The sequence below is a fragment of the Mytilus edulis genome, chromosome 3, assembly GCF_963676685.1.
Source record: "Mytilus edulis chromosome 3, xbMytEdul2.2, whole genome shotgun sequence".
Lineage (NCBI taxonomy): Eukaryota > Metazoa > Mollusca > Bivalvia > Mytilida > Mytilidae > Mytilus > Mytilus edulis.
The window spans coordinates 104,293,474-104,313,415 of NC_092346.1; the positions used below are offsets into that span (position 1 = coordinate 104,293,474).

General features: G+C 29.5%; 1 protein-coding gene and 1 long non-coding RNA gene across 5 annotated transcripts in view; one reads left to right on the forward strand and one right to left on the reverse strand.

Annotated features, from left to right (window-relative positions):
- Positions 1-113: 113 nt before the first annotated feature.
- Positions 114-19,942, reverse strand: part of LOC139514711 (uncharacterized) — a 64,052-nt gene continuing 44,223 nt past the window's right edge. For 2 of the 4 annotated variants that reach the window (XM_071304282.1, XM_071304281.1), the window contains 2 exons: positions 1,570-1,774; positions 114-663 (listed from right to left, as the gene is read on the reverse strand). In XM_071304282.1, the coding sequence (XP_071160383.1) occupies positions 560-663; positions 1,570-1,774 (309 nt within the window). In that variant the 3' untranslated portion in view covers positions 114-559. Of the gene's footprint in view, positions 664-1,569; positions 1,775-13,126; positions 13,305-19,942 lie in introns of those variants that run through there. The other 2 variants (XM_071304284.1, XM_071304283.1) reach the window with 2 other exon arrangements.
- On the forward strand, positions 2,536-6,506 carry LOC139514713 (uncharacterized). Its single transcript, XR_011662665.1, has 3 exons — positions 2,536-2,942; positions 3,844-5,375; positions 5,948-6,506. It is a non-coding gene; the product is annotated as an uncharacterized lncRNA (long non-coding RNA).

Consider the following 19,942-nt stretch of genomic DNA (forward strand, 5'->3'; position numbering starts at 1 on the left):
CTGAATAAAATATAATCATAGTTACTTCTTCTGATGTTATGAGTTTCTTATCGTCTTATTTCCAAAATCACAAAACGTCAGATGATGGAGTAAATATTGCTTTAAACAGTATGTTTCTAGTGAAATTTTAATTAAGAAAAATACTCTTTAACAAAATTTTATTTGTAATCAATAAAACTAGTCTAAATCATACATTTATACATGCAGTCATTCAATCCTTTAGTCTTTAGGTTTCAATGTAAATTGACAAGATGATATTTGAACTTGCACACACAAGGTTTTGTTATGATATGATAATACATAAGCACAAAATGAAAAAAAATCGTAATAAATACAGGTTTCACGTCTTATGAGATACAATAAAAAAATGCATACTCTAACATATCTTAGGCAAGTTTTCATACATCTATAATATACATCAAAAGATTCAGATAATTACCACGAAGGTCATTTAAATGATAAAACGTATAAAGGCTGTTTTCAGTTTCAATTGAACAACGTATCAGTTTCAAAATAATCACTGCGGTATTAAGATTTACATAAAAGTTATTCTTTTTGTTTAACTGTTCGACTTCTCAATACTTTCTTTTTTGTTTTTTCTGTCTCTCTTCCGTTGAGCTATAACATCAGGATCAAGATGTAAATCTGGATAACCATCCTCATCTGAAATCAAATGAAACCCTGTATTAACAGTGACACATTCGGTTTTTAAATTTAATTTTGTTGGCTGTTATAGAATGTTTATGCTGCCCATGACATTTGATAAACTCAGGTTGCCTATCTTTAGTCTGTCCTCTTCTGGTTTGTGATATTTTTTCCAGATTTCAGCCTGGACTAAGATGATGACTTATATTTATGTTATAAAGCACTTACGATCATCACCGGTGTAAAAATTATTGGTAGAATGCAGTTAAGATTTACAGGAACAGAAAGCCAGACAAGAAAGAAAAAGTGTACATCACACGAAATATAAATATATCCAGTTATATACGTACGACAATATATAATTTTAAAATTGGTGTACTAAATCTTATGCTTTTGGCTTTGTTTTTGTATTTTGTTTACTATTTTCACGCTGGTCTTGTAGTCGTACTTAATCATCTTTTTAACGATTACATTTACGAGGTTGCTGTTTCATTATTAATCAATTTCAATTAGGCTTGTATTGACCACTACTGTTATGTCGTTTGCCTTTTTAAGTTAATTTGTTATCATTTTTTTTTCATTTTCCTGCCGATTTTAATATTACGTACACATATTTTTCCCTCGCCGCGATATAGCCTTTTTGTGCTAATGCGGCGTAAAGCAACCAACAATCAATCAATCAATCACATATTTTTCCCTAGGTGTTTGACATGTTAATACAATTTGCAGTTGTTTACTGTTAACACCGATTGGTCCCTTAGGAAGTTTATCGATACAATTTTTGCATTATTTTTGAATATCAATACTTTATCACTCCTAATATTTTATTGATAAAAAATCTTAAAATTTATGATAACTTTTTCATTCATGCTGCAAACGACTTTTGAGTTATGCAATACAACGACGAATTATATTTTAACTTACCATCAGACGGAATCGAGTCCTGTTCGTTTTCCTTCGCTTTTGGTAATTTTTTATTTAGTTCTACTGCAACAACTTTAGAGGCGCCATGTGATGTTATATTATCATCTATATCACATTTCCTTTTCACAGGATCTCTAGCATCCGCCATTTTAAAGTTATTATTGATACACACGTCACTCCCTGCTAAAAATTTCCTCTTCATTGCCTACAAACAACATATTAAAAATAGTTCAGGTAAAGGAAATTATTCTTTGTTTATTTCAACGTGACTGCAATTGATTTAGATATTTAAACACAGCCTTGTTATTTTTATTCTTATATATACAAAAATAAAGAGAATTTATACACATACACACACCCACACATATATTCAAATGTTTAAATGTCTGATTTGAAACGTAAACTAGTAGTATGTTTTGAATTAATATTATTTAACATGTTAACTTAAATTACATAGGATTTAGTAATTGTATATACCTTTCAATAGTATCCGGATCCGGAGTAATTCTATTTGGGGACAAGGGGAGGGGTTAAAGATAATTTAAGTTTTTAGGTTGATTAACATCTACATGTTTTTGACGAAATATCTGTTTTACACTTATCGATGATGGTTATTATAAAGCATTACATTGGTTTAGTTTTGCCTTGTATCACACACATATAAGAACTGACATAAAAGAGATAGTAAAAGGCTTGATACTAACACGCTCAGGTAACTTGACAACACAATCTCGTGATACATTTATTGCATGGTGTCCCTTTTCTGTTATTTCAACATTTAATTGCCATCATTTAATCAAACAAAGGTAATTCTTATTTATAACTTTGTTGTGTCATATATAGTCTGTGAATAATTCCCACATGCCAGACAAAATTTGGGGTTCTTTAAACAGATTCTGGAATATCATAAAATGTATTAATAACATCCAATGAAACTGTTCATTTCTTCTTATTTAACATGCAACTTTCAGTCTTATCAATCAATGCTTTACAATCCACAACACTTTCCACATTTTGAAATATTGATATGTCGAATCCAACTAATATTGACGAGTTTCACAGTGACAATATGAATATAGAAACACATGGCTTAGATTGTCAAATAAAAACAGAAATTGGCTTCGTGGATGACAAATACAAAGTTATTGTTATTTTTATGGTATGTCTCTGCGGTTTGAAAAAGAGAAACGTTCATAAAGAGTTTAAGATACAAGGATCAACTTATCTAGGTGAAAGCATAGACCTACACATTAGCGGAAAACACTGTACATATGATACGGAGAGAGTATCACGTTACAAGCAGAAATTTTTGCGACGTTGTTATTGTAGACATGAATCATACTCATACTCAAGATAAGGCTACAAGTAAAAAGGTATATTATTCTTTTCTTATATATCAACTAAAGTATCAAGAATACAAAACATTGTATGTATAGCGAATAAAAAAATAGTGAACTGAAAATAGAATGTTTCTGCTTTATCATATTATTCAGTTATTGCTTCTTTTTTTATTAAAAACGTATGACAAAAATCGAACTCCATAGTAAATTAAAAAGAGAAGGTTCATAAAAACTGACAAAACCGAACATTCAGCTTAGTTGACGGAAAACAATTGTCGTATTCCAAACTTAGAACATATATTTACTGAAGAAAATAATGTGTTAAACCTGTTTAAAACCAATCTCATTACACTATAAACCGATAAGATGACATAGGCTTTCTGATTATTGCGCATGTAAATACTATTGTTTTCAAATGAGAACGTCATTTGGTTAGATGTAACTAATTATTGATGTGTCAACTTAAAAAAATGTTTTGCAATGACAAAGTGGTAATTAGTTACCATTTAGGAGAGAAGCATATGACGAGTGTCGAATGAAAGATTTTTAGCCGCATGTATTTTTTCATATCTTCTTTTGAAATATTGTCGATATGTCAAAACTTCATTCTAATGCAATTCTTATGTAACAATTGTTTTAATTGGCTAAAATTTACCAATATATCTACGCGTCGCCAGTTAAACTGCATTTGCGCCTATTGAAGGTAGCATCATCATCAACTACAGTACTGGTATTCTTAAATTATATATTTGTTTAATGTTTTGTTATTGTTTTTTGTTTTATGTCATTTCAAACTAAGTCCTGACGATTTCTGGTTTTGTTGAACTTATGATTATCGATTTCTAATTAGTTAATTTCTCTCTCTTTTAACTTACAATTATTTGCATTTTCAAATATAACATACACTTTTCATAATTACTATACATTTTTACAGGTATAATGAAGAAGCATGACAAAAAGTTCAAATGCCAAGACGAAGCTGAGTTACCATCAAAATAATATTTAATTAATCTGCAACTGAACCAGAAAGACAAGTTTGATTTCTTTTGGCACATTTAAAGGATAGGATAGAGATTAAAAAATGTATTCAAAATATGGTTGAACTAATAGCTGCACAGTTTTACAGATATTTACAAAGTGACGACGGAAAAAAAGAACAGATTTTTAAAAGACTTTTCGAAAGTACATCAATGTTTTCAATTGACGTTTAATTTGTATTAGTTATAATTTAAAGAATAAATATTTATTGAAACAAATCTTTAATTATTGTAATAGAGTATATGCCTATTGAATATTGATAAATTTGAATACCAAGGAAGCTAGTGATTTTGTGCCATTGCCTTTGTACCCAAAATGACAATTTCGTACCTTAAACTTTTCATTTTGTTCACATGAACAAAGCCATATTGTATCACATTTGACAGCTGCATATACCATTTCGTACGTGTTTTGCATGTCGTTTTATATATTTGATAATTGTTAAAATTTTATACTAACATCGGATTTGGGATATTGTAAAATAAAGGTTTATCTTAAAATTTAAAAAAATTATCATTTGTTCTGCCTAACATGCATTTAATTTTTTATTTATTTAATGTGTTACTGTTCAGTAGCCGTGACAATGATTCATTCCCTTACCTATTCTCGTTTAAAAAATTGATTCCACTACACTATTTAGAAAATCAAATTAATAGAAATTTATCAGTAACCTAAGATATGGTTTACAATCAAAATGAAATGTCAAACTGAACATATCGTCTCATAAATAAAGACAACGCTCTTCGAAATTCACAAATCGATTGACAAAAAACAAATCCGGGTTAAAAACTAAAACAGAGAGAAACACATCAATTATAAGAGGCGAACAATGACACAACACACACACTAAAATGCAACACACACAGAAACTAACTTTAAAATAACAATAGCCTTTTTCCTGACTTTGTATAGGATATTTTTAGAAAAAAATGGTGGGTTGAACACTGGAAAATATTGATGGTCTATTACGTTTAAAAATTCTATGCTGTTCGACTGCGCCGATATAAATAAAAAGTAGGAGGAGCTGAAGACTTAACATGATTATATCTTGTTACAACGATATATATAATATATTTGTTTTTACAAAGAAACAAAACCAAATACAATTAGCCCAATTTCAAATACTTCTATAAAACAAATCAATGGATTCTAATTTTACTGATACTCAAGAAGCATATGAATATACAGAAGAACTAATGGATGAGGCATGCTGTATAAAATACAAAGGTATGCACCCAACATATGAAGGTGCTTACTTGTTTGAGTTAAAATGCTACTGCAGTTTGCAGCGACCAGTTCGCCAATTTGTCCACGTTGGTCCTCATTGTAGACAACATAGAGAAGCCAGATATAAACGTGGAAAAAAAGTGATACATCTTCTGATGATATGCTATTGTGGAAATGTTAACAGATCATATAATAGACTAGGTAAGTCGACATTTTATTGATTTGAACATTTTGTGAATTGAACAGATTTCTAAATGAATAAGAGTACATTATTAAGCAATTATAATATTAGTATGCAATGCTATTAGATTTAAGTTTTCATGAAACTCCACCAATCTTAAATTCTACCATTAAATTAATGGTTCTGTTTTTAAAACATAGATTTTCAAGGAACACCATCATCGATTTAGTTTATTCGGATTTAACACTGTCGTGTAATGTTGTCATTTTAAGGTTATAATTAACACTGCCATTAAAGTGGGAGGTTTGGCATGCCATTAAACCAGGTTTAACCCTCCATTTTTTCATAAAATGCCCTGTACCAAGTCACGAAAATGTCCATTGTTACATGAAAGTTCGTTTCTGTGTGTGTTACATTTCGGTGTTGTGTCTCAGTTGTGTCGTAGTTCTCTTATATTTGATACGTTTCCCTCAGTTTTAGTTTGTAACCCGGATTTGTTTTTTCTCTGTCGATTTATGAATTTTGAACAGTGGTATACTATTGTTGCCTTTATTTATCTGGAATGATATACATATCATGTTCTTCATTGCAGGCAACTAAAGAAAGATGTTCCACAAAGAAAAAGAAAACTATGTTTATTAGAAGATGTACAAGATATACATATTCTCTGCTATTTCAAGAAAAAAATTAAGAAAGTATATCAAATGATGGTCGCAAAACTGAGTATTTGTACATTTGTCATACTGCAGTGTTTGATAACAATTGCTATTTATATTCTTAAATGGTCACTAGCTCAAAATCAAAAGTACGATTTCATTTTTTGTTCAATCATTAATCAAAGTGAAATAGTGAAACTAAATCCTTGTTAGCAGCCAGTATGGTTAATTTTGTCAAATTACGCTAAGAAACATTGATGATTAATTAATCACTTGCAAGTTGTTTATTTTACACTTTTTACAAATTGAATAAATGTTTTGCATGGTTATAAATCAAACATGAGAATTTTAAGCCAAATCTGTGAGCATGAATTTGACAGCTAGATGAGCTAGTGCCCATTTAAGATGATAACATGAACTCTTTCTTTTGTATAAAACATAGCTGCTAATGTATCTTGTTCGTGATTTTCGGCTTAATAAATGAATGGTGTTTATCGTTTTTCTTTTGCAAATGTTTATGTCAGGTTATCAAAATGAGAAACCAATATTTGTATTACATTGGGTTATTTCATTTTGTCCTACGACTTTTCGATTATGAGCGTTACTCATGAACGTAAATTCAGATACATCAAATGTATAATGCGAGTTAAAATGTAAGATGATAAAAAACCAAATATTTCTGATATGTTTCCAGTTCATTTCACACATGATTCAGGAAATATCTGCATCAGGCACACATGAAACAAAAAGTTGGAAAGCCAAAAGTATAATACGTTTGAGAACCATAAAATTGAAACCTCTTCGACTAAAACCCAAATCGTTAAATATCCACGTCATTTGGTCTACGGGGGATAGTTATCGCATGTGCAATCATACCACAACATATCATTTATTTGTTCAACATATTGACTGGTATCACTGTTATGTAATTTCATGACCTGGATGTGAGTTTCAATATGTCCAAATATGACATTTTCACCACAGTATTTAACTATTATTCTCATATTTAAATTTCTATATGGTGATAAGCGGTAAAAAGTCTGGAAAATCCAATGTTTAAGAAAGATAAAGTCGTACACACTGTATTATATGTTTTTGTTTTTGAATACACATATAAACCGAACCGTTGGAAGTCAATAGTTTGTCAGATAAGTTTAGCGACTTTTTGACTGCAAGAAAATGCGTTTAAATCTTAGAAAGGACCGATGATATCATTAGTAAAGTCCTCCGTTTTAAATGATGCTTTATTAATAGAAGATAAAACAAATTAGGTTGGTAGGCTAGAGGATTACTGAATGTATTATCGATTTTTGTGTAAAAATATGAAAACAATGTTTCCATGCATTATTAGCTAAAACCGCAAATGATGTATCGCACAGCCTTAGGATAAACATACCTATAGATACCTTTGGCAACTGAATTATGGTGTCCAAATTCGTACTGCATAACTAAAGATAACCGTATAATCAGATTGTAACTAAACAAGACATGAGGTTCAAAACTATCCATTGCCCATAACGGAGTATAAATTCAGTAAAAACAAAATGAATACATTTTCGGAACATTTCTTCATTCTGAAAACGACACGACACATACATTTTTTTTTATTATTTTTATATAAGTTGGATTAATGTAGACCTTTGTTTCACTTATTAAGCTATCGCTTCTTAAATAAAGACACACAAATTTCTATATTGACGTCGCGACGAATATCTAAAAAGTGTTCCTTAAAAATTACCTAAAATTTAACAAATAAAGTCCAGCCTTCGTTGACAGTCTTCGCTAAATTACAAGTATTGATTTACTTATCACGTCAGAACCACTTGGAAAAAAACGTGTAACAAAACGATTGGGAGATTAATTATACTTAACAGAAAATCCAGAATTTAAATATAATCATATACAACAGAAATATATATATATATATATGATAGCGAAGATATAAAACATATGTTTTCTTTTATACAAGTATTAGTTAAAAGTACTGAATTTGAAAAACAATCAAAATTTTGATATGCAAAGTTTAATAAGTGTCGAAGAAAATGATGATGATAGTGTATATGAAAAGCACTTTAGTAATAAGTGTAAAATGATAAGAAAGTGTTTTATTAGAAATGACCGAACTTACTATATCTTTCTTAGACATTGTTATTGCAACCAATATCCCTATGTCTTAAATAGAGATGTCAATTTTCGGGAGATGTCGGATATGAATAAGGACGGAGTTTTCATCCATCTTCATGCTGACTGTTTTCGTAAACATAGGCAGCATAAAGCATTTATAATTACTAGTAAATGTAGTTGCGATGCACGTCAAGAATACATGTCTAACACTAGGTAAGTTATAATTTGAGGTATTTTCCTTTAACTTATCTCTTCATAGCTCAGGTATAGTTCACTTTAAGGAGAGTTGTCTCATTGGCAATCATACCACATATTCTTTTTAATATTTAGTTAATTAGACATTTTTTAACAGAACGATTTGGGAAAAGAAGTAAAAATTTAAAAGGGACAAAAAAATATGTTACTAACATCAAATTCTATAAAAAAAAAAATACAACTTATATATGATTATAAACTACAATGGGAATCGTATTGCTTATTCTTTAGTTTTCTCTGTTGTGGCATGTGTTCTATTATTTGTCTGTTTGTCTTCTTTCATTTTTAGCCATGGCGTTGTCAGTTTATTTTCGATTTATGAGTTTGACTGTCCCTTTGGTATCTTTCGTCCCTCTTTCCTAACCTGAGGAACTGTACAATTTTACACATGCCTTTTTACATTTCACGTTGACTACATTCACCTCTTTTCTCGATCAGCTGTTTAACCGTAATTGTCACAAAAAAATCATTCACAACAGTCAGGGCGGTCTCAAATTCTTCGGTTAATTCATTTGATAAAACCCTTTTCACCTGCCTTAACAAAATCAAAATATATTGAACGACTCTCACTGATATAATGTTCCTTTTTTTCCCTTTTTTTCATAATGCTTAACCTGTTTGACGGTAACATTATGAAAACAAGTTGTAAAGACTAAATATCGTCTTCACTAGACCATGTGTGTATATGTGTTGCCATATGTATTTTTAAGATGGTAAGAAGACAAAGATATTAACTTGATAATTAAATGCTGAAAATGTATAAATTCCTAATAATATTCAGATGATTGATTGATTGCAGGATGCTTAATGCAATGTGGCAAAAATTACGACGACATATTTCATAAAAATAACTATCAATAAATTGATGCATCCATAGCGCTTTTCAAAATTCACTTAACCAGGTAGGCCCGAAACCTAAAATTGTCAGCATTAGATATCTATACATTAATCAACATTTAATGAGCTTAATGCGAAACAAAGTCCTTTAAGTTGAGTTAATACAGATATGGAAAAATTTACCTGAGGCACTTTGAACCTAGGTCTAACAATTTCTAACTTAATTTACAAAATTAACCAACTGTTCTGTTATTTTTTGCTAAGGTTATGTATTTAAAAAAAAATGATATTACCAAAACCATGATTTATATAGACTAGTGTTTTTATAATTTGTACAAATTTGTTATCTGTTTGTAATGAAACGGTCCAATCAATAGGTCACCAACGAAGTATATAATTTGATATGTTTACCTCACAGTGCATTGTTAACGCAGAATAACAACCGTTTATTCCTTTAAATTGACTATTTTATAATGGTGACCGGAGGAATACTCGCCCTTGCAATAGTATTACCTGTAGTAGGAGTACCATTACTGGTCGTTCTAATCTGGTTCTTAGTAAAACAGTACAGGAAGAAACATGCAAGAGGATTTAGAGATGTTCATACAAAATAATTCGGATAGCCTTGTGTTTTTAATACAAGTACATTTTTTGTTCATTCAAGTATAATAGTTAATTTTTCGCTTGACACAACCTGCAGATTCTTTACAATGGAACAACATATGATTTGTATTTTGTTAATTAATCGTAGAAGGAATACCTGTCAGTATGACTTACAGTAAGGAATCATTTAAGATATGATAAAAATATTTCGGAAACATTGTAGACATTTGCTTTGGCATTTGGGTAATTCCATTCAGTATATCAGTGATAACTCTGACTTTTGAATTGCTGTATGTCATGAATATTTTTTTATCTTAATTCATGTTATAGTAATGATTTACCTTTATAAATATAGCTATAAATAATCGAACTTGTATACTATAAAATCAGGATCATGTTGGTACTGTTTATTTTTTTTTTCGAACTGTTGCATCCATTGGACAATGCCTATGCTAGGTTTTGGATTTTATGTATGTTTTGTATGGCTTTTATTCGTTCATTGGCCTTATTCATTTCTGTCTGTTTTTGGTTCAAAGAGATTATAGAATTATTCTACAAAACCTATGTTCTACTTTTTGTTAAAAAAAAACATTATTGAAATGAATGAATTTTTTATATCATTAGAAGACTATGCCAGTTATATTTATAAATAATGTTTCAGTAGATAATTATTATAAGAAAAATATCGAACTCGAGGTTAAATCAAAAAGGTGAATTGCAGAACAATTGATATTAGAATTATTAAGCGAACGGAAAGCAACTGTCACATTCCTGATCTGGAACAGGTATTTTCAGACTAAAATGGTGGTTCATACTGGGTTTCATGGCTAGCCGAACCTCCCACTTAATGGCAGTACTTTATATTTCCGTTTTTAATTGGTTTGGCTCTTTACCCTTTTTATTCGAGCGTCACTTATGTGTCTTTTGTAGACCAACGCGTATCTGATGTACACAATTTTAATCCTGGATTTTTCACTATACGTTTGTTTACAATATATTCAGACAAAATCATAAAAATTCAAGATGCATATTACATAAATCATATTATTTGCCTTTTGTTTAATTTTAACAACGTAAAAAGCAGTAGTATCACCTCCTGGTTGTAATGGAAATTATTAAGGTATTTTTAGATAGTTGTCATTTGGAAATTTCGGGAAAATTTCGTTACACAATGGCGTGATTGATCCATGGTATATGTTTATAAGGCGGTTGCGACATGAAATGGGTCAATCGAAATATCTGAATAGTGTTTACTTATTGATATCGACTGATATATGGCAAATATCCAAATGTCATTTGTACAAATATGTTTTAAGCACATAGAGTATAGATATGAAAAATGAAGGAAAAGCGTTAAATTTCATCTTTTTGAGATATTAAAAACTGTTCGGACAAAAATAAGACGATTGAACAAAAAGCCTCATTCAGTAAAATACAACTAGTGAACAGAATCTAACGATAACACATTACCTTTAAAAACTAGAATTCTTTTTATTATTAAAATTATCAATGCAAAAATCGCTGCATCGAGGCAAAACTAAAACTCAATATCATATCAAAACATTCTCGCGTACAATGAAATAAACTCAAGATACTTATCCTGCTGATATGAATTTATGATATCTTACTCTCTGATATTAATGGTTGTAGTTGAGGGTAAATTTCTTTAAATAAATGTTACCTCTATAACATCCAGAAATTATTATTTGAAGATATAACTGAAAGTTTCTGCCAAAAAATCTGCAGTCAACGATTATGTTTGCAATTCTTTACTTTTCATTGGAATCAATTTAACTTAAGTAGGAAGAGATATTTTAATACATTAGTCATGTGTCTGTATAAAAGTAATACAGCAGTAAAAGCTAACCATAACGTAGAGTTAACCAGAATATACCGAAACGGTTCCATTTTGATGACTTTAAGATTATTATATTTATTTTTGAAAATGGCATACAATGAAACGTGTACTGAATTTGATGATATTTATGATGATTACATTCGTGAAAGCAACTCGTGTTCAATTAGATACATAATCAAAACGTTTTTTGATTATTACTAGTATTATTATTATGAAACGGATTGCCACTGTAAAATCAAGAAACCAGTTCGGATATTTTATCACACAAAAGGTGTTTGCAAACCCTACATTATAAAGAAAATGAGTCATGGGCGTTTGCATCAACGTCTTTTTATATGAGATGCTATTGTGGCTATGAGAAAAATTCATGTATAATTACTTAATATAAGGTAAGATATTGCTTATAAACAAAAATAATGTAAAATTAACAATAGCAATTTACATCTCAGGTTTACGTTTTGTAAAGCGCCGCAGTACTGCCATTCTTAATAGTAGATATTTTTTCAAAACTATTTAAAAAAAAAAATGTAGATGTTTATTCAATGTCAGAATATCGATACGGTACATATTATTTTATACTGGATGTTTGTTGAAAATATTTTAAGATAAAATCATGACAATTCAAGTTGCATATAACAAAAACCATATTATATGCATTTTGTTTAATTCTAACATAACAGTAGTATAACCTGCTAGTTGTTATGGAAATTATTTAGGTGAATTTAGATAATTGTCATTTGAAAATTTCAATACAAAATGGCGTGATTGGTCTATTTTCCTGTTTACAAGACGGTTGTGACATGAAATGAGTCACTTGAAATATCTGATAGTGTTTTTATTTATATGAGAGTTCAAAATCATATCGAATGACATATGGCAAAGATCCAAATGTCATGTGTACAAATATGTTTTAAGTACATAGAGTATAGATGTGACAAAGGAAGGAAAAATAAACTTTGTTAAAAGTCTTCCTTTTGAAATATAAAGAACTGTTCGTTAAAAAATAAGATAATTACACAAAAATCCTCACTCAGAAAATGCAATAAGTATACAGAATTTAAACGAAAACACATTAATTTTAAAAATTTTAATTCTTTTGAATATTCCAAAAGTCAAAACAAAAATCGCGACATTGAGTATATTTCAAACTAAAAGGTTTCAAACATATAAGTATGATGTACGCGGTAAAACATTTCTAGGCTGTTAGAAGATTTTACTAGAATGGTTTTGACAATTTAATATCTGATGTTACTACCATATTCCTTAGATGATAATATCAATTAAGATATTACAACAGACACTGCAATATACCAAAAAGAACGTAAACAACAGAACACTAAAATCATTTCTTGAGATAGATTTATAGATTGCAGAACAAAAACTCAATACCATATCAAAACATGCTCGCGTATAACGAAATAAACTCAAGGTACTTAACCTGCTGATATGAATTCATGACATCTTACTCTCTGATATTAATTGTTGTAGTTGAGGGTAGATTTCTTTAAATAAATTTTCCTCTATAACATCAAGAAATTGTTATTTGAAGATATAACTGAAAGTTTATGCCTAAAAATCTCCAGTCAACGATTAATTCTTTACTTTTCATCGGAATCAATTTAACTAAAGTAGGAGGAGCTATTTAAATACACAAGTCATGTGTCTGCATTAAAGTCATACAGCAGAAACAGCTTATCATAACATAGAGTTAACCAGAATATATCGAAACGGTTCCATTTTGATTACTTTAGAAAATGGCAAACAATGAAATAAACACTGAACCGGATGATATTTATGATGATAACAATCATGAAAGTAACTTATGTTCAATTAAATACAAGGGCTTAACGTTTTTCAGTTATCATTTCTATAAAACGGAATGTCACTGTAAAAGCCCGAAACCAGTTCGGGAATTTTATCACACAAAAAGTGTTTGCCAACCCTACATTAAGAAAGAAATGATTCGTGAACGTTTGTATCAGCGTCTTTATATGAGATGCTATTGTGGCTATGAGAAACGTTCATATTGTATAATTCTTTAATATAAGGTAAGCTATTGCTTATAAACAAAAATAATGTTAAATTAACAATAGCAATTTACAACTCGGGTTTACGTTTTGTAAGGTAGTACTGTCATTCTTGATAGTAGATAATTTTTCAAAACTATTTGTAATTTTGAATTTTGTAAAAGAAAAGATGTAGTTGTATATTCAATGTCAAAATGTCGATACGGTACATATCATATTAATAGTGTATGTTGAGTCCTAGTAAGGAGGTAGAGGATACCAAAGGGATATTCAAACTCATAAGTCAAAAACAAACTGAGTGAGCCACGACCAAACAAAAAAAATTATGAAAAGATAAACACAATATCGAAAACTAAAGAATGATCAAAACAGACCCTTCACAATCCGAGGAAAATACAGATAGTCTGATTAAATGAGAACAAAAAATATCAATATTTCAATTTTTATGCCTACTATGTTACACTAGAATTTTTCAAAATATCTTTATATAAGCTTTGCTAACATTAGTTTGGGTTTTCCTGAAGAAGTGATACTAGTTTAGCAAAAAATGCAAATAATACATTAAAGAGGGAGGACATATTTCCTCTATGTTATACTCACAGGCTAGACATTTTTAAGTCGGTTAAACTTATAAACAGTTGGATAACAAAGAGAATTAACAATATTAATAAAACAATAAGTCTACATTTTTGCATCTTTCTATAAATTGAACTGTAAACTGCTGCTAATGGCAATAATGAAAAAATGTGTTTTGTTGCTTTGCATCGAATGTTTTGAATGAATGAATCTAAGCTGTTTTGCATCTGAAAGAGCTTTCCGTCAGTTATAATGTATCCTGTTTGAACTGTTATGACAGAATAAAAGATTGAAAGTGCATAATAACCGAGCTGAACTCATTTATCAATCGTATAAGATAAATTGATATCTTTTTGCAAATAAAGTAACTAGAGTGTCTACATACTATATTGTTTTTCTTTGTTGACATAGTTGAGTGTTGTTATAGTGAGTAAGATAACAACACAATTTTGACAACCGCACTGCTCGGTTTTTGACGTGTATATCTATAATGTCTGTTTGCTTTTTTTTATTATGAAATTTTAGGCGACTGTCATACAAGTGAGATGTTTTGCTAGCTATAATACCAGGTTTAATCCGCCATTTTGAGCATAAGGAAATATTTGTACCAAGTATGGAACATTAAAATTGCTAACCATTTGTTTGATGTGTTTGACCTTTTGATATTTCCATTTGTTAAGGGTCTTTTCATTTATAATATCCCTTGTTCGGAATTTTTTATTATTTTACTGTTTAGACCTTATTATCAAACCAATTCAACCATGCAAACTAGGTAAAAGTCAGACGAAAAACATGTTTATCTTACAATTATAATGTAACCCAAATATGACTACATTTTTTTCTTTAAACTGAGAGTTTGGCATTACTACTAACACTTAATGTGAATTTAATAACGCAATGAAATATAAAAATGTGACCAAAAGAAATAAATTGCTGCATGAAAACATCTGTTCACAACCTATAGGTATATAAAGCAATGCATGAGAGTTTTTTTAGTTTTCTTTCAGAAGAACCAACACATCGTCTATCTGCTTAAAATTTACTAGACAAAATGTAAACATTAGTTCCTGAATGCTGAAAAGATAGATCAAAGAAATCTTTTATAAAGAAAAGGGCATATGATTAATTATTTTATAAAAAAAAAATCAAAGGAAAGGTTATGAAAGATGTTCTTAAAAAAAAACACTAGACAGAAGAAGCAACGTTATAATCTCATGTGAAAAGAATCAGAGTGTTCTTTAATACTTGAAAATAAAATATTTGCAGTAATTTTCATTTCAAATTTTCCGTTGATTAGAACAATAAACTAATTAAACATTTTGCAAGTAGGAAAGAGATATTATAAATTGATTAAAGTATGTATACGTATGAATAAAAGGAGATGTAATCTAAATGTCAAAAATATATATCTATAAGTTATAAAAAACACAACTATTATTTGGTATAAAAGCTATTTGAGAAATAATGCCGACACTTCAAATCTAGTATAGTTGACAACACATAGACTACTTCTAATTATATTCTCTTTTTTGTAGGTAAAGATATCATCAAGATGTGTTTTGAAATAGATATATCGACAGTAGCTTCTTTTCAGATGATAACGGAAAATACAGATTATTATATAATTTTTGACATTAAAATTGTTTTAAAAATGTGAAACATCTGATGAAAAAATGTAAAAGGTGTGTGTCTAAGGAATAACAATTGATAAACGTTAATAAAACTTATTGCAATTAAAAATCTATACTAGTAATTCAGAGAACCATTAAAGATCTTTCCACATCAATTTTCAAAGTTGTATTAAAGAAGCTTCTTTTGCTTACTGATTAAAAAATATATGTTTTCTATGTATTTTTGTCTAAAAAAAAAGTGTGTATTTGGTACTTGTAGTTTAAATAATGTCACTTCCAGTCTTGTATGATAAATTATTTCACAGATTCCAAAAAGTATATGGTTTTTATATAATTCAGCATGTAAAAAAGAGATACCTTGCAACATCCGGTTTAGTAAATGTCACTTTCGGTCTCATATTTACATTCTTTTGCCTGTAATAAGGGAAATAATTACTACTTCCGGTTTAATGAAGGTGAAATCTGGTCTCAAATGATCGGTTTATATTTGTCTATCTAAAATAAATATGGTTTCTATTCACTTTTTATGCAAAAAAATGCAAAAAAGGACACTTCCTGAAGTTTTGAAGGTTATATGACAACTAACGTTTTTTAAAAGACCTTTTGAATGTGTTATGAACTAACTTGAAGTAATAATCAATTAACCTTGTATCTAAACATTTTAGGTGCAATAACTCCTATAAAACTTCTTTATAAAAAAGATGATGTTGTATGATTGCCAATGCCTCTACAAGAGACCAAATGACACAGAAATTGACAAAACTAGAGGTCACTGTAGGGCCTTCAACAATAAGCAAATTCCATACCGGATAGTCAGCTATAAAATGAACAAAAATGACAAATGTAAAACAATTCAAACGAGAAAACTAACGGCCTTATATATGTACAAAAAATAACGAAAAACAAATATGTAACACATTGACAAACGACAACCACTGAATTACAGGCTCCTGACTTGGGACAGGCACATACCTACAGAATGTGGTGGGGTTAAACATGTTATCGGGATCCAACCCTCTCTTACCTAGAACAGTGGTGTAACAGTACAACATAAGAACGAACTATAAAAATCAATTGAAAAATGCTCAACTCATCAGAAGAATATACATATAATGAAGTGTAAAGACGTCATAAACAGTCAGAGAAGAACATGACCTTGTGTAATGCCAAGATACAGGTATCGACAGATTGTAGATCCATGAATGTGTATATGTATATAAAAATAAGATTATATTGTTTCAGACCAAACTTATCATATCTTCAACACAATCAAACAAACAATTACACTAGTTCTTTTTATATATATCTTTAAAAGTGTCAGAGTAGATACAAAAAAAAAAAAAAAAATCAAAATTGAGAACATGACCTTGACCTGCAATATTGAACTCAGTTTCTATGTTAATATCCATGGGCCTCAAATGAAAAAAGTTCTAGGGTAATACAGCTAACGGTTTAAAAGTTACAAAAATATACCGACTAATTTATTTGGTAAAGTAAGAAAACTCCCGTAAGATTTCACTGTATCGCTTTGATCCAAAATTCCTGATGATGTAAGGAACAATTCAGAAAAAGAAGTTTTGACGATATCTTCTTTTTTTGTTCCGAATCAGATTCCTACTAGATGAACTGTGAATGGGGATATAACTCTTACAAAGAAAATTGTGTAGCTTAAATGGATGAAAGTTAAAAGTGCATACACTACGATACATTATAACAAATATCTAGGCGACATATTGCACAACAAAACAAAGTTTGACGGAAGAAAAAAAAATATCATCATAACTCATACAATAGGTCTTTCAAAAGGAAAGTGGACAGAAATTATTATTTAGAAATAAAAACTAATTGTCAATGGCACAACTATTACGTTGGTGGGATTTTTGTTGCTTCATCTTTAATTCTAAATGTAAAGTTTGTGATTTCGGGGTTGAACCTTTGAATTGTTCGTTGTGTAACTAGTGTTTAGTTGACGGCTAACAATTCATGATTTTTCAATAACTCTCAAAGGTAGATAACGAGAACGTATATCAAACCAAAGCAAATTAAAGGTAATAGACAACAACATTAGTCAAACATTCCTAATCAAAATGATTTTTATAGTTGTTATTACTTGTTATGATAAACACACGAGACAAAAAATGGCTGAAAAGGCAATTTGAAAAAGAAAAACTTACAACTGTCAAGTCTTAGTTCTGGTAAAAATCCATTTTAAATAAAATAACTACTAAAAAATTTGGTCATGTATATATTGTTAAAAATAGATAAAAGGAGATATGCTTATAAAACCAAAAGTTACCAGAAATATTACGATTTGTTATATAATCTGTAAATGTAATTTACATAGGTAGCACAAAACGTACTCTAGATAAAATTTCTTATAAGTAAGAACTGATCTGGAGCTCTGGATCATTAACTTCCTTAGAATTTGTATTCATTTGATCTAGATAAATTGATCTATTACAATTATAAGCCAGTGTTAAAAAATATGAATTATAAATAAATAAAACTTTTTAAAAAATTGTCAAAACAGTATCTCCTTTAAAAGATCATGATTTTGACAACATATATATTAAATCATATTTTTCTATAAATCCGTAGTCCATATGAGATATTATGTGCTATTGAACCAATAAAACTTATGCCTTCATTTTGAGAAAATAAACCAGATACAGCCAGATGATTTATTTGTATATCAAAAGTGTTATATTTGTGGTTTAGAATGTTAAAATGCATTTATACAAGGACTGAAACTTACATGGATAAGAGGTTGCATATACTCATAATGAATATGGGTAAGGAAAGTCTGTTTCGAAGAACAAGTGATATCTATTGAACTAATCTTAAAACGCCCATGAAAACGTCAAAAAAAATAATTGAAGATTTTGTTTTTACTTTGAAAACCCTTCATCAAATAAGAAAACCATTGTTTTATATTTTTCATGATGGGGTTTTTTAAGCCGACTATATGGTATGGGTTTTTATCATTGTAAAACGTCGTACGTTTGCATATAATTGCTTGCATTCACATCATTAGAACTATGGTGGTAGTTTCATTTGCAATCATGACACATCTCCTTATTTTAAGCTTGAATATGAAAGTGTATGACTTGACAATGAATCAACACAGTATTCAATATTCAAAAACTTCCACATCTATTAAAGCTAAGATTTATGATAATAAACATTTGTTGCAGGATTTGAAAAAAATAAATATTTCAGTCTGAAACCTCCTCATTGCACTAGTTCTAGGCTAGTTCCTCATTCATATAGAATCCGACTGGCCAAGTTATTACTTGTGACCTTAGCATTGTCAATAACATTTTTCTGCGAAATGTGTTATTCAAAGGTCAGAAATATAGTGAGCTCATTTCAATAGGAAACAAAACTTGCAATATTAATGAATTCAGTCGATGATTATACCAGGCAATGGGTTTAAAGCGAAAAGAAGGCAGAGATACTCTTAAAGATGGCTGTGAGTTTGTTGATCAAAACTAAAGGAAAAAACTGAATGAATCAATGAATACACATGATTCATCTATCTTCAAACTCCAAATGTTGTCCTACCTATATATACATCAACGACGCTAACCAAATATAACATTTTTAACGATCACAAGACTGTTTTATGCTCTTCTGAAGTTTTAACAAAAGATGATGAACCTAACCGTCTTTCACTGGCTGGATACCCAAAACTACATACATTTATTAGCATTCAAATCTAGGCTTAACGTTTAATTTTAATCTACCATATCTAGGGCGCTGTTTATCAGTTGTGGATGCTGGAATATTCGACGAAAGACCTGTTAGAGTACATAACTCAAAGTTTCTATCATCTTTCAATATAACCGTTTTCACTTGTATACCACATTCTTAACTTAAAGACAGATTGAAAGATAACAAGTAAAATAACAAAAATACCGAACACTATGCAAAATTCAAAACTCAAAACTGAAAGTCTTTTTCCAAATGCCAAACTCAAACTCTCAAATAAATCAAACGAATGGAAAACAACTGATACTA